The 16,535-nt window shown below is 48.6% G+C and overlaps 1 protein-coding gene across 3 annotated transcripts in view; it reads right to left on the bottom strand.

Moving 5' to 3' along the window:
* LOC107109775 (carboxymethylenebutenolidase homolog) overlaps window positions 1–12,168 on the bottom strand; it is a 29,847-nt gene extending 17,679 nt beyond the window's left edge. Inside the window, exons 1-2 of one of the 3 annotated variants that reach the window (XM_015410478.1) lie at window positions 11,978–12,168; window positions 2,531–2,662 (exon numbers count right to left, since the gene is read on the bottom strand). In XM_015410478.1, the coding sequence (XP_015265964.1) occupies window positions 2,531–2,643 (113 nt within the window). In that variant the 5' untranslated portion in view covers window positions 2,644–2,662; window positions 11,978–12,168. Of the gene's footprint in view, window positions 1–2,530; window positions 2,663–11,977 lie in introns of those variants that run through there. The other 2 variants (XM_015410477.1, XM_015410476.1) reach the window with 2 other exon arrangements.
* Window positions 12,169–16,535: the final 4,367 nt, after the last annotated feature.

Below are 16,535 nucleotides of genomic sequence, written 5' to 3'. Positions count from 1 at the left end.
GAATACGAGCGGGAGAAAACCAAGGGGGGAGATAGCTTTCAGCCATTTGGTTCACACCAGCCAGATTGGGAACTGGCCCTAGCAACAGTTCTCACAGTCTTATCAACTACAAAAGCAGCAAAACATTCCAAAGGCAAAACGCACTGGGAGGATGAGAACAGAGAAATGCCGACTATTCCCCCCCATACAGCAGGCAGGTAACACAGAGCATACCCAGAATCCAAATGGCACTTTACTGACACCCAGCTACAGAGATCAGTCCCCCCAATCAGCTCCAGGCTGGGAAATTCCCAGAGATTTGGGGTGCAGCCTTGGGAGGGTGAGGTTTGGGGAGGGAAGTGACCTCAGCAAGATATAGTGCAATAGATTCCCCCCTCCAAAACAGTCTTTTTCTCCAGGGAAATAATCTCTGTAATCTGTTGGCTCAAGGTATTTGAATGCTGTTTTGAGCTCCAACTTTTTCTGTTCCATTATGGGTTTGGTAAAACAGGAATGTCTCAGCTGGCAACCCTAGCCAAGCCTGGCCCTGATGAGTCCTCCGTCAAAGGCCAAAATGGGCCTAGAAAGGGTCCTGCCCCCTCCCCATGCCTTTCCCCCCACAGCTGCCACTGCGGCAATCCATTGCCTAAAGCTACAGGCACTCCTATCATTTTTTTTTTTTTAAATGTAAAGCCCCCCCCCCAATCTATTTTTGTAAAGTAGTGGCGTTCCAGGAGTAGCATGGTGAAATCAGCTCACATTTATTGATTACATTGGAACGAAAAGAGATAACTTAACCGGTACGAGGCCGGCTTATATTCGTGTACACACTCACACCCAACCCTCCCCCCCAAATTCCCATGATAGGTTCTATATACACGGCCCAGTTAATGATAGGTTCTCTTCAGGATCCTAGCATTTCCATTGGTCCTCGCTAGGATGCGCAGTGGTATTGTTCTAGACCTGAAAGTCTGCAAGTCCGATAGACCACATGGCTAGGTGCACGTGGTTGCAGCCATCTTAATACATAACTGTCAGGTTCAACAGCAAGTAAATCTCCACACACGTTTCCAGGGAAGCATTATGGTTTATTAGACTACAGGTCTGTTACCATGTCCACAGGGTTATTGTTAGGAATGACAATAGGGTGGAAACATCCCTACATATAGCAGGATGAGGCAAATGGCTAAGCAAATGAAATCCAAGCGCGCGCGGGGGGGAATTCTCTCAGCGGGAGGTTACATAATAAGTGGGAGTTAGGAATCACTTTTCCTCCATCAGGCTGAGTCTCTCCTGAGCGAGATGAGCGGTCCCGGTGGGGCAGGGGTGCCTACCCCGACAACCACGGCAGTGCCTACCCCAATTACTATGGCGGTGCCAGTGACGGCCCCAACCACGACAGCACTGGCGGCTCCCACTCCAATGACTTCGGGAAAGGGGGCGCCCGTGATGACGGTGAGCCCAGGAGGGCCGGTATCCACGAATGGAGGGGCCAACCCTAGGTCGGCAGTTTCGTTCATCCCGGTGCATTTGGGAAGGGGAGTGACCTACCGCCACAAAGAGAGGGATTGGGGTCGGCATTTGGGCGACTCCATGCAAACTACCTGGTCAATGCCAGGGAGTAGGAGTTGGGACAGTATCTTGGACCCGCGGTCCAGCTCAGGAAGCTTCGGAATGACCCCGGGTAGACCCATCCCATTCCCACCGAGATCGTCGGTCAGTCCAGGTTGGGACTGGATATTTTGGAACTGGACTGTCGCACTATAATGCGGGACATGGGACATTTGCTCCAGAACCTTCCGGGGATAGTGGCCCAGGCGGTACAGACCCAACTGGCTGTCCCACAAGTTCCGCCATGAATCCCCCCCCCCGCCCGGTGCTGGGACTGGGACCTGGTCAGCCGGTCCCACAGCCGGCTCCACCGCCGCCTCCCCCCCTCCACCTCTGCCACCGCCAACGGGGCAGCCACAGGCCCCAGCGCAGCCAATGGGTCCCGTCCCACCGCCGGCAATGCCACGACCCAAGGACTTACTTGATGTTACTTTGATAGCGACATCAGCACTATCAGTGTAACCTTGAAGAGAAGGGAGGGCTTGAATTCCACTATCGGCGTGAATATTTCTGCTCTCAGGGGGGTGGGACAAGTCTCCTGTTTATGATGTAATGTCCCGCTGGGATAATTCCCGTGCATGTGCTTGGATTTCATTTGCTTAGCTAGATGAGGCATCAGAGTGTATGTATTGAGTCCCTTGCACTAATTGTTATTCCTGACAATGTAACTGTACTACTTGGCAACAGAACAGTATTCCAATAGAGCATAACTTTTCCTGAAGAGTATGTTTGGACCTGCTTGCTATTGATCCTGACAGTGAAGGACAACTTGTTCCCTTTCTCCTGGCACCCTATGATCCCAATCCAAATTGAGCCCACATGTGCCTGGGAATTAAGTTCCCAGTGGGTTCTATGAGCACAAATATGTTCCAAAGTCCTTCTGCTGTCCACCGTGTGGACTTTGTAACATGTGAATATATTTGTTGGACAGGGTAAGTACCTTTTTTTCAGACTGGACTTTTTTGCCTTTAACTGATGCAGAACGCAGCTCAACAGACAGCTCTTTCCCCTGCAAACAGATGGAGTGGTAGTGCTAGCAGTCAGTTCTGTCATGCGGTTGGGTAGTTGGCACCTAGAAAGAAATGACCAGACACCCTTCATACATATACATCACCTCCAAATAAAAATCATACACCACTTGGCCTGAAATATCAAACCAAAAATGGATGTCAGCAGAAAAGGTCAAACAAAAGGCAAGAGCCTGGGAAAACATCTGGCATGCATGCAAATAGTTCTTCCCCATCCTAAAAGTAATGCATATTTTACAGCAAAACACCCATTTAACATTTCTATAGCACCTCGAAGTGTCATGCATCCTACATTTTGTGTCATCAACCCACATCAACTGCTGTGCCATATCTCCAGGGGGCTACCAAGATCCACTCCATACTTTGATCTCCCTCCAGGCAAACCATTAACCATTTGTACAAGTTCTTGGGAAACCTTCCTGTAAACACATCAACACTATTGTTCTTTTGATACAAACACATCAGCATACCCTTAGGTATCATTTTGGGGTATAAACATATGCACACTGCCCCATTGCAGTCAGTGTGTGTGTGTGTTCTCTATGTCAACCGTGCACCAAGCGCTGGTCGCTGTTCTCTTCTACAGGCCTGTATCTTCAATATAGGTAATTATAGCCTACCCTAAACTGCTTCCCACTCCTTCCTTTATTTCTTGGTTAGCTCTTGATTGTGTGTTTGTACAGTGTGCTTTTGTGTGTGAATGTTATTCCTCATTAAAGGTAAAGGTTCCCTTGCTCGAAAGCCAGTCGAATCCGACTCTAGGGTTTCGGTGCTCATCTCCGTTTCAAAGCTGAAGAGCCAGCGCTGTCCGAAGACATTTCCGTGGTCATGTGGCTGGCATGACTAAACACCAAGGCGCACGGAACGCTGTTACCTTCCCACTGAAGTGGTACCTATAAGCCCCCTGTAAGCCGCCCTGAGCCCGCTCCCGGGGAGGGCGGGGTAAAAATGCTTAAATAAAATAAAATAAATAAATAAATAATATTTATCTCCCTGCAATTTCTTGCTTTCGAACTGCTAGGTTGGCAGGAGCTGGAACTAGAGACGGGAGCTCACTCCACCATGTGGCACACCCAGGTCTCGAACTGCTGAACTACCGACCTTCCACAGCCTGCAGTTCAGCGTCTCAACCACTTGAGCCACCGCAGCTCCTCATTAGTTTTCAACAAAACACTACTAGTGAAACATCAGCCTGCCTTCTTTGAGAGTTCTGAAGGGAAGGACACCTCTATACAAAGGTGAAGATCCCGAGTTACCCCCTCTTGCTAAGCTAAATTCCCCAATCAATCAATTAAATATTAGACTAATCCAGGTAACTGTAGGATCAGAACAGGAGTCTGGACCCTAAACTGTGATGAGTGAAGGTCCATTCCCATCAAACTTCTTCTTCCTATCTTTCTCAGCCTCTCTTAGGCTGTGGTTACATGGAGCATTAGGCACGCTAGAGAGAAGGAAGATAGGCGGATTTTCCGGGCGCAATCTCACCGCCACATCTGGGAAGCGTAGAGCTCCCGTGGCGAACCCGAGGCTTCCCGCCGAAGACGTGCGGTTAAAACCACAGGGCAAGGGCGGGCGTCTGATCGCGTTTCCGGTGGTAGTTCCGGCGGCCACCCATGCCCCCTCGTATAAAGGTGGTTTTTTTAAACTCTCCATGGGATACGCACAAGCACCCACTTTGGTGTCCGGAAAACAAAACACCTGTTTGCCATGCCGCTGGATTGTGGTGTGTTCAGCACCTCCCCCTTCCACGGGACCTCCACGGTACGTCTGCTGGCGCAACCGCGCGTTATTTTGCCCTGGGGCAAACAGCCACGCCTCCCCCCCACGATATCCGGCCCGTGTGACCGGGGCCTTAGCTCTGCATCAGGATGTGGCAGAAGCTGGAAAGAAACAAATAATGTTTCATCTCTGATAGAGGCATGATATAAGCATAATTACCCATGATGTAAACCCACATTTCTTTCGTCTCACTGACACTCAGGCTGAACACGTTTTCAGAAACACTACAAAACCCTGTTAAGCCTGCTTCCCCACTGTCAGTTTTGGGATGAGTGTACACAATATGAGTAGGAAGACTTCTCTCATGTCACCTGAAATGCTCAAGAAAAACCCCCTGCAAACCGGCTGTAGCTCAAGGCTTTGATGTGGCTTAACATCCCATGGTACTACCTTATAAGAGTAACAGACAGAAGCTCAGAACAAAGTTTGAGTCCAGTGGCACCTTTAAGACCAACAAATTTTAATTTAAAGTGTAAGCTTTCATCTGCAAAACACATAAGAACATAAGAGAACAAAAGAGAGGCCAATGTTGGATCAGGCCAATGGCCCATCCAGTCCAACAGTGACCAGAAATACCAGGTGCCATCAGGAGGTCCACCAGTGGGGCCAAGAGGACACTAGAAGCCCTCCCACTGTTGCCCCCCCAAGCACCAAGAATGCAGAGCATCCCTTGCCCCAGACCAAGAGTTCCTGTCTATACCTCGTGGCTAATAGGGGCCACTGTCGGACCTCTGCTCCATATGGTGATCAGGCCCATAGCTAGGATTTTTCAAATTGGGGGGTATTTAAATTTCTCGGGGGGCACTGGCTAATTGATACTCAGCTCCTTCCCCACACCTGCCACCGCTCGGGGGCCCTGGGCTGGATGGGAAGTCGTGGACCCCCCCAGCCAGCCAGCCAGACAGACAGGGGGCCTAGCCCCGAGATGCCCCACTGCAGCTACGGGCCTGGTGCTGATCCAATTCGCTCATGAAGCCGCCCCTGCTTGTGGCCACCACCACCACCTCCTCCCGTGGCAGTCAGTCCCACGGCAGCAGAACCCCGGACAGTGGTGGGGAGGGGGAGGGTGTGTTAAGAGACGCAGAAGGAGGAGGTCCCCCAAGGCAGTGGCTGAGGGAAGAGTCAGACTGGAAACCCGGGGGGGAGGGGGGATTTCAAGATGGAGAAGAGTGACGGAAACCCAAGGCCATCACTCTGAAGTGATACATCTTTGGATCTGGACAGGTGGGCAACTTTAAACTTTTCTCTATGGGGCAAATAGGTTCAAACTACCTAGGGTTATTTATATTTCACTTGCAATTCCTTTCTCTATACCTTGCAGATATAGTCATAAGAATATTACTTTATTCTGGAAATGTATGTGGGGTCTCTCATAAATCCACCACATCATGGATTTCTTTAAAGAGTGTGCGACTTCCACTCATTGAAGGAGGAGCTGGTTTCCCTGACCTTGGTTTATATTATCAGGCATACTTGTTAGCCTGTACTAATGATCAGGGTTGCTTCTAGAGCTTGAACTGTCCATCTGGAGTTCTTTTGGAGGCCTCTTGCCTGGTGCCCTCCCTAAGGGGAATGCATCGGGCCTCCTTTCGCAAACAACTGAGTAAAGTGTCTAATTGCTGGCACCGTAACTCACAGGATGCATCCCTTAAACATATGCTTTAGGGGTGTGTCCAGTCATTTGGTTTTTCTGGGAAGAAGTCATTACTCATCAGTTTTTTAAATCAGTGGACTGAGATCCTTAGAAATCTATCAGTAGTTAAATGCTGATTTAGCATTTTTAAAATAAATTTAAATTATTTAATTTATTTAATAAATTTAAATTATTTAAATTTAAAGGCATATAGATGGCAATTGCACATGGACTATGGCATGGGAGAGACCATGTGAAGAGGAAGAGGAAGAAGAGGAGGAGGAGAAGGAGGAAGAAGTAGTAGTAGTAGGAGATTGGATTTATACCCCGCCCTTCACTACACGAAGGAGTCTCAGAGAGATTTACGATCTCCTTTCCCTTCCCTTCCCCACAACAATCACCCTCTGAGGTAGGTGGGGCAGAGAGAGCTCTTTGAGAACTGCTCTTGAGAGAACAGCTCTGAAATAACTTGTGACTGACCCAAGAGCACACCAGCAGCTGCATGTGGAGGCGTGGGTGATCCCTCATGCACACCTTTTCATGGGGGGGGGATCTCCTGACCCCCCCCCATGAGCAAGGGACCTCATAGCATTTTTAGATGTCCAATACCTACTTTAAAACAGCATCAGCAGCCATGGGTGGGATTTGTGGCCAACATAATGTCTAGTCTAGCTCTCAATCTAATCTTCAAAGAAGGGGATACAAATGTAATAAATTAACTACCGGATCTACCACTTTTGAAGGAACAAAGAGCCACTGGGATCTTCCCTCCACAGCCCTCTCCTTGGATGCACCCATGTGGAAAACATTGTTTGCAAAAATGCTGAGCCTTGTGCAGAACTTGTTTCTTTGCACCAAAAAGAGTTGACAGCCCTGTGCACATTTATAGTGCAATCCTAAACAGCATTATACCTTTCTAAGCCCACTGAACTCAATGGACTTAAAAGGGTGTAACTCTTCTTAGGACTGCTCTGTTAAACTACTAGTAGTTCTCCTGTTAATAGTAATGGTGGTGATTATGAGAATGAGGGAAAGCTGTGCAAACCAGGAGCAGGTGACTCTGAGCAAGCTGTAATTAACAGTCGTCAGGATTGTTGCCGTCTTATCTAGAGAGTCGGTGGCTGGAGGGCAGGGAGTATGAAAGCGAGCCCTAACCCACTGGGAGGCAGGAAGGTGTGGGGGCGCCCTTCAAAGCCAAAGGTGTGCCGTTAATCAACTGATGAAACCTTCATCATTGTCTGGCGCACAGGGACAGCTCAGTTGCCTGCTCTCCGTGTGTCTGACGCAAGCAAGACGGCTTAGTGGAAATCTTGATGTAACTGATGCTAAGAATATGTCAGATGAAAAGAAAATGCGTGGAGATCAAAGGGGACAACCAAGGAGAGAGAGATAAATGTTGGAACAAGCTGATTCATGCATGGGGAATCATATGATGGCTTCTGTTGTGTTTGCCAACCTCCAGGTGGGGCCTGGAGATCTCTTGCCCCACCACCAGACTACAATGATCAGTTCCCTTGGAGAAATGGCTGCTTTGGAGGGTGACTTTTTAATGGCGAATGTCCCTCTCCAAGCCCTGCTCTCCCCTGGCTCCACACTCTAAATTGCCAGGCGTTTCCCAACCCAGAGCTGGCAACCCTCGCCAGTGTGTTTTAACAGTGATCCAACAAGTTTAAATCAATAAAAATATAGTGGCAAAAATATGCTAATCTTAAAAGTGTGGTAAAGCTGCGGGATTCCTTTCTCTCCAACATTTTGCAGAATGTCTAGATGATATTGGTGGATGAAACCTTTTAAATCTTACATCCAAAGCATGAAAGGAAGCAAGTGCAAATACCTGCGGGGTTTTTTGAAGATTGGGTGGCTGCTTTCATGAGGTGTAGGGGGAACGACTGAGCCTCTGAGAGCATTGGTGGCTGCAAGTACTATCAATTTGCAGCCAGCTTATTGATTTTCAAGGCAAGAGATGATCAGAGGTGGTCTGCCATTGCCTGTCTTTTTGTAGCAACCCTGGGCTGCCTTGGTGGTCTTCCATCCAAATGCTTAGCAGGCTTAGCTTAGCTTCCAGTCATACGAAGTAAGGCAGGTCAATGCCACAAAACGATTAAGAAAATTAAAACTAAAACCAAAAAGTCTTGCGATGGTTTGGGCATGTTGCTGGTGGAGGATGGAGAGTAAAACAGCTGTGTTACTCATCATCATTCATATCCAAGGGGATATCCAAGAGATAACACACAAACACAGTAGTCAAATTAGAAAAGGATGGGTTATTTGGGGAAGGAAGGGAGAATCACATTGTCATTGGTATCATTGTCATTGGCCTTGTTATGTGCACGGGCCGCCACCAGGGGTCCGTGGCTACAGTAAGGAGCTTGGCTCCTCTAGACAGTAGAAGCCGAGGATCCTAGTTAGTTCCCCCAGCATTCACCAATAGCCACTTTGGCGGGAAATTCAAACCCTCCAACAGGACTGTGGGTGTGCTGGGTGGGTGTTGGCCTTGCAGGGCCGTTTGCCAGTTCCAGTGTGAGGTACAATAAACGTGTGCAAACGCATGTTGTTGTCCAAGTCCTCCATGTGGCGAACCCAGTACTTTCCAGGCCTGTATCCATCTATTTGCATACTGGTGTTTTCCTTTGCAAAGGTGGTGATTTGTTGAGGAATTGAGCACCAGGAATTGTTTGCAACAGTGTGCTGCCTCCACAAAGGAGGAAAGGGCTGCCCAAGCGGACAAATCCAAGCCATTACATTTTACTTGCTTGACAAATGTGATAGTCCCATGACCTAAATGCAAACCTAGGAAAGATTGTCTGGACAGTATGTGATGAACAACAAAATCTATTGCACTAAATTTCAACAAGTATATTGTGCTAAGAACTATCTTTAAAAGCCTTTGTAGAAATTGTGTGTCTATGACTCATCATAGGGTTGCCAGTCCCCAGTTGGGGGATCCCATGGTTTGGAGCCCCTCCCGCACTTCAGGGCTACCAGAAAGGGGGGGGGGGATGCCAGCCCCCCCCCCCAGCTGAAAATAAACATGACTTACTGGAAGCAGGGAGGGAAGAAGCAGGAAGTAAATATGACCGGGGGGGGGGGCGACACTCTGGTTCTGAGGCAAAGCTCTGTGGTTTGAAGCCAATTTTACCATAGAGTTTTGCCCAAAAACCAGAGCGTTGCTCCCGATGTCACCAATGTGCCTATGCCACTTCCAGGTGATGTGGGCACGTCACGTTCATTTCCAGATACGTCCCTCTCCACTCCTGGAACGCTCCCTCCGCCCCCCTCCCCTGCAGGTCCAAGGGACATCTGGCAACCGTGACTCATGAAGACAGGATGTCTGGCAGGGCGATCCTCTGTTTCTCCTCTCACCACATTTCTTTGTTCACAGTGGTTTGTATTTTGGTTTGTATTTCCGTCCATTGACTTTGTTTTGCTCTCCAAGTAATTTACCGAAACTTGATGGGTTGGGTGGTTTTGATGGAATCTTGTTTAGCCAGGGGGAACATGCTCATAAACGGCCCATTCTCACACAGACGCCTCCTTTCACCCTACGTGGCACTGGAAGCGGATGGAACAGGAAGAACATCCTCCTCCCGCCTTTTCACTCCCGTCTTCCATATTATTCAACACCTCATCCTCCATCGTGAATGCTCTACTGCCTGAGCAGCGTTTGCCCTTCCCACCCCCACCGTGGCACGGAGAAGGGCGGGGAAGGACAGCCTCCCTGCTCCTGAGGGCTCTTCTGTACTTGCCTTTCCACTCAAATAGTGTCCCCAAGATATAAACACACAAATAGAGATACATAAAACCACGAAAGAAGCTAGTAACAGTTATTGGAGATATATCAAACTAAGCAAAGACACTGGTGGAACAATAGAGGGAGACAGAAAAATCTCTCTCATGGGGGAATTCCAAAATGTTGTCATTACAACTAAGAAGGCCTTTTCTCGGGTTGCCTCCTGTCTAGCTTCAGAGGGTGAGAGCACCTGAAGTAGGACTTGTGAAGATGACTCAAATGGACTGGTAAGTTTATGCGGGAGAAGGCAGTCTTTCAGGTGTGCTGGCTCTAAGCCACATAGAGCTTTAGTGTTCAGTACCAGCAGCACCTAAAATTGAGCCAGGGTAGATGGAACAAGACTGGAGTGATACAGTCCCTGTAACCCACTCCAGTCAATACTCTGACCGCAGCATTCTGTACCACCTGTAGCTTCTGACCAGCCTTCAAGAGCAGCCCCTCAGAGAGCACACTGCAGCAATCTAATCTAATTCGGGGCATGCACCACAGTGGCAGAACCTTCCCCTTCTCCAGAAGGATGGCGCCAGCTCACCTGAAGCTGGAGACGGGCACTCCTGGCCACTGCTTCCACCTGTTCATCCGACAAGAGCCCTGGCTCAAGGAGCAGCCCCCAAGCTGGGAACCTGCTCCTTGAGGTGGAGTGCAACCCCCATCCAGCATAGGAGATATCCCACCTCCTGGGTCAAACTTTCCCCCCACCAGTCGCACCTCTTCCTGTCAGAATTAAGTCTCAGTTTGCCAGGGTGGTGCAGCAGGCCAGCCGTTGGGCTGCCATCGGTGAGTCCTCCACTAAAATCCCTGTCGTGCCATCAAGCTTGCTGCTTGACTTTGGGCCAGTTGTGCATGCTCCGTCTCTGGTCCAATCTGCATTGTTATTTCCCACTGTTGTGCAAATGATCTCACAGCGCCTCACAAATTTCTGTCTGCATTTGATGCTGCATCCACTCTCCTATTGTTTCATCTCAGCATCGGCTGTCTGCATCTTTTTATTGCCATTTAGTAGTGACTCCAGGGTCACTACAGCATCTCACCGCCTTATCTGAATGTGGTTTTAAGGTGGGACAACTGCTCCCACCCCCCACCGTCGAGCCACTGTGAGCAAAAAGCAGACAACTGGAGCTGAATCCCCCCCCCCATATTTTCTAAGGAGATATGCGACTTGTCACAAAGGAAACAAGTTAGCTGGAAATCCAGTCGCCTGCGTTTAAAAGCAGCCAGGGAACATTTTTCTGCGATCATATTGGGGAGTGGGTTTGGAAGCACACCCACCCCTGAACCATTTGTTATTTCCTGGGGCAGACTCCAGAACGCCCTGCCTGGCAACTGCTGGGTGCTTTGTGTTTTTTAGGAGAAGAAGAAGAGATTGGATTTATAGCCTGCCGATCACTACCCGAAGGTGTCTCAGAGCGGCTTACAGACTCCTTTCCCTTCCCCTCCCCACAACAGACACCCTGTGAGGTCGGTGGGGCTGTGAGAGAGCCCTGAGAGAAACTGCTCTTTTTTCAAGGACAGCTCTTATCAGAGCTATGACCCAGCTTGTTCCATCTTTTTCCCCCCGCCTCCCCCTCTGTCAGGTCACCCCCTTTTACTTTCTCTGTGTCTCTGTGTGTGTGTGTGGGTCACAAGTGCCGTTTCCTCTCCGCAGCACCCCTGGAAGGCCACTCCTCCCCCCCTCTCCCTAAATAACGTGCGCTCTGATGCAGACAGAGGAGAGCTCTGAGCCAAACGGGAAGCCAGCGCCACAGCAGCATGGAACAGCTTTGCATAGCGAATGCAAATATCTCTGTCTCTCTCTCTCTCACCCAAACAATGATATTGTCGGGAGAATCATGTGTGTTACCCTGAGCTCTCCTGAGGCTGATTGCTTCACATACGTTCTCTTCTTCTAATCTTTACAACAAGCCTGTACTGTAATCCTGGTATTGGAGATGTGGGGCTTGTGGCAAATATAAGATGGCTTGCCTAAGGCCCTCTAGTGAATCCAGAGGTGAACCAGGACAATCCTGGGTCATCACTCAGCCTCGCAGACACAGAACATCAGCTTGGACTTCTGCTCCTACTGCTGTGTGAAGCAGCCACCTGTCAACGAGCTCTGCTGCCTCTCTGCCCTCAGCAAAAGTGTGGGTGGTGGGTGGACTCTACCCTGTCTGTACATACCTGGATCAGGGGGACTCTGGACTGAGCCCAGCGAGGCTCCCTCTGGGAACTGCAGAGACTCGGAAGATGTCAAAAGCAGCAGAAACAGCTCTGTCCTGTTACTCAGCTCTGCAGCGGCTTGCTTCAGATATCCCAGGAGAGAGAGAGTTGTGAAAAGGGAGGAGGAGGCTTGAGAAGTAAATGCCTAATCCTGAAATACCGGAAAGGGGAGGAGAAATGATTTCGTGGAAGAGGCAGGCTTGGTTCCAAACAGGCACAGACAAAGTGTAGTTCCCACTTGGCACAGTTGTCTTCCTTCGGTTGTTTAAGCAAGGAAAGATAGCTCTTTGTCAGCCTCCCTGGCAATGAGGGCTGTGGAGGAGTTCAACTCAGCCTCCATCATGTCCGCAAGCTCACGCCCAATACAATTGTTCAGAGTAGTTTGGCAACTGACATCCCTCTCAGCAGGGACCCAAAAGAGTAGTAATTTGGCCATTAGCGGTGAGGCTGCCGCTTTTGCGAGCTTTCTTGCAGACCAAGACGTCCTGTCACTCTGCCGTGACGTGCCGGCCAGCATTGATACAGTAAGTGAACTGGAGGCCCCTTGGCCGTCTTTGGATTCGGTCTTAGACACCTTCAGCCCGCTGTCCTCCGCTGATGTCCATGGGATCCTGGGTGCTGTTCAACCGACACATGCCTCCTGGATCCATGTCCCTCATGGCTGGTGAAAGCTGGTGATGAGAGGATATGGGGCCAACTGGGGGACATTATCAATCTGTCCCTGGATATGGGGGTCTTCTGTGGTTGTACCACTCTTCGAGAAACCATCAGTGGATCCACATGATCCAGCCAATTACCGCCCAGTTGATACCACTCTAATGGCAGAAAGTGAAGAGGACCTCAAGAGCCTCTTGCTATGAGTAAAAGAGGAGAGCACAAAGTTTGCTTGAAACTCAACATCAAAAAAACTAAGATCATGGCATCTGGCCCCATCACTCCTTAGCACGTAGAAGGAGAAGTCGTGGAAGCAGTGACAGACTTCACATTCCTGGGATTCAAGATCACCGCAGATGGTGACTGCAGCCATTAAATTAAAAGACGCCTGCTCCTTGGGAGGAAAGTGATGGCAAACCTTGACAGCATAATAAATACTTTGGCCACCCAATGAGAAGGGAGCACTCACTGGAGAAGACCCTGATGCTGGGAAAGATTGAAGGTCAAAGAAGAAGAAGGGGACGGCAAAGGATGAGATGGTTAGACAGTGTTATCGAGGCAACGAACATGAAATTAGCAAACTCCAGAGCACGACGGAAGACAGGAGGGCCTGGCATGATGTGGTCCATGGGGTTGTGAAGAGTCGGACTTGACTGTGTGCATACCACCTGCAACTCATCATATCAGAAAAGAAGTGGATCCCCTGTGCAGAAAGAACTATGGACAAAAAAGCTGACTTTTTCCATTGCTGGTGGAAGTGCCAACACATACAATCATTCTGGTCTCAAATATCACATCGTATCTCCTTGATTACAAATATACATTTGCCTTTTTAAAAAAAACCAGAAATACTACTCCTAAACAATTGGTCAGATCCACAGGGCAATAAGAGTAAGATTGATCTGATCCACACTTTGTTAGCCATAGCCAGAAATACCATAGCCACGGCATGGCTAGAAAAACTCCCCCCTACGATCCAATCCTAGCAAAATTGTATTTGGAACCACTGCATTATGCCCAAAATATCACTTAGCACACAAAATTTTCCTCCAGCAAATCTGAAGAAAAATTTATAGCACCCCAGTATTCACTCATTAACTATATGGTTGAATCTGATGTAATTCCAGCAAATCCTTTATACAAATCAATGATATACTTTTGAAACTTAAACTTGAAACATTATTTGGCTTAGATCTAAGATAATATCGGAAGTTATTTTCACAACACTGATTTAAAATTTGCCTGTAAAGATATGTATTTATTATATGATTGTTGCCTTAAGAGATGTTTTGTAGCATGTAATACAGTTCTCTGGTGTCTTCAGCCTGGACATAGTTAAGCATTAATGTTCTTTCTAACCTATTTTTGTACTTCATCGGCAGACATCTATTGTACTTACCTTGTATTGTTATTAAATTCTTAAATAAAAATTATATACATATTTTTTAAAAAGCACTGACAACATCCCATTTATGTAGGTTTGCCATCTCCAGGTCTGGAAATTCCTGCCTATTTGGGGGCAGAGCCTGGGGAGGGGAGGGGTTTTAGCATGGTATATAATGCCATATAGAGTCCACCCTCCAAAGCATCCCTTTTCTCTAGAGGAACTGATCTCTGTAGTCTGGAGGTCAGTTGTCATTTTGGGAGATCTCCAGGCCTCATCTGGAATTGGCAACTCTATACAAAGGGACTATGGATCTTTGATAGAACATTTGCAATGCACATAGATGGTCTGTCTGGGTCAACAGCAAGCAGGTCCAAACACACTCTCCTGGAAAGGCTATGTTTTATTGGAATACTAGTCTGTTGCCAAGTGGTACAGGTACATTGTCAGGAATAACGATGGCTACAAGGGGCTCCATACATATACTATGATGCTGCACCTAGCTAAGCAACTGGAATCCAAGTGCGCGTGCAGCAATCCTCCCGGCGGGATATTACATCATGAACGGGAGACTCATCCCAATCCCATGAGAGCAGAAATAGACACACCTGTAGTGGAATTCAAGCCCTCCCCTCCCTTCAAGGTTATACTGATAGCGCCGTCTGGCTGAGCCAGTTCGCCCGGTAGCCAAGCAAAGCAAGCATGTGCGGTTGCGCAAAGGCAGGTAAACAAAGTAAGCATGGCAGCTAGCTGACATGGTCCTAGGTTCTATCCCTGGCATCTCCAGTTAAAAGAAACAGGTCATTAGGTCAAGACCTCTGCCTGAGTCCCTGGAGAGCCGTGACCAGTTAGAGTAGATGATAATTACCTCAATGGACCAGTGGTCTGATTCACTATAAGGCAGTTTTATGTATTCATGTGTACTCTGAATTTGTAAGACCAGCAGTAGTAACATTTGTCTCTTGGTATTTTATTTATTTATTTATTACATTTATATACTTCTTGCCACCAGGTGGTTTTTAGACAGCTTTGTTGTTGTTGTTATTCAGTTGCACAGTCGAGTATGACTCTTCACAACCCCATGGACCACATCATGCCCTCCTGTCTTCCGCTGTCCTCTGGAGTTTGCTCAATTTCATGTTTGTTGCATTGATAACACTGTCTAACCATCTCATCCTTTGCTGTCCCCTTCTTCTTTTATCTACAGTCATTCCCAGCATTCTCTTCTCCAGTGAGTGCTCCCTTCTAATTTCGTGACCAAAGTATTTGAGCTTCAGCTTCAGTCTCTGACCTTCCAGGGAACAGTCAGGGTTGATTTCCCATAGGATGGACTGCTTTTATCTCCTTGCAATCCAAGGGACTCTCAAGAGTCTTCTCCAGCACCATAATTCGAAAGCATCTGTTCTTTGGCGCTCGGCCTTCCTTATGGTCCAACTCTCACAGCCATACATTACTACTGGGAATACCGTTGCTTTGACCATAAAGACTTTTGTTGGCAGGGTGATGTCTCTACTTTTTATTATGCTGTCTAGATTTGCCATAGCTTTCCTCCCAAGGAGCAGCTAACAACAGTTAAAACTTTAGCAACAGTTGAAACATTAACAAATCTGAGTTTAAAACTATGAGGCAAAGCACTCTAATTTTCCTTAAGGGTCCGACTTGCAGGAGTCCATGTTTTGGGCCTTCCTGCAGGTACCATCTTTATCTCATTCAAGGCTGGATTCAAGAATGTGGTAATTGGTTAATCATGAGAACCTGTGCTCGGCTGTGTAACCAGATGGGAGGGGGGAACTAGGAGTGGATGTTAACATCTTCTGGAAAGTTCCATCAAGTGAGATTCCGAGAAACCACCTGGTGCCAGAGGGCAAAAGACTATAGTAAGGCTATAGGCCACTGGGAAGCCATGCTAACTTTATGCTTATGAAGAAGAAGAGTTGGTTTTATACCCCACCCTTCACTACCTGGAGGAATCTCGGAGCGGCTTACAATCACCTCCCCTTCCTCTCCCCATAACGGGCATCCTGTGAGGTAGGTGGGGGTGAGAGAGTTCTGAGAGAACTGTGACTGACCCAAAGTCACCCAGCTGGCTTTATGTGGAGGGAGTGGCGGGCGGAGACAGCAGGTAGCAGCGAGGCGCGGGCAGGCAGCGGTGGCACAGCGACTGAAGGCCGGGCAGGAGCTTCAGCTGCCGGCTGTGCAGCTGCTGGTGACCTGGCCCACAGGTGTCCAACAGGTCGAGCGGTGCCTCCCCGGTGCTCCCCTCCAGCATGGCAGGCCAGCACTCAGCCTCATTTCCCTGGCTTGGAGCAGCAAGGAAGGGCCCCGCTTCGGCCAGGGGCTTGTCCATTGCGGCGGAGGGGAGACCTGATGCGCTGACGGCTGCTCTGCTGGGCCTCGCACATGGCTGCTGACGCCCCACTCCCCTGAACGGCTGCTCACAGTAACTTCCACCGCTGCCATTGTGTTCTGTGTTACCTGTAC

The sequence above is a fragment of the Gekko japonicus genome, unplaced genomic scaffold, assembly GCF_001447785.1.
Source record: "Gekko japonicus isolate JY-2015 unplaced genomic scaffold, Gekko_japonicus_V1.1 scaffold2277, whole genome shotgun sequence".
Lineage (NCBI taxonomy): Eukaryota > Metazoa > Chordata > Lepidosauria > Squamata > Gekkonidae > Gekko > Gekko japonicus.
This window is presented reverse-complemented; position numbering and strand designations above follow the sequence as displayed.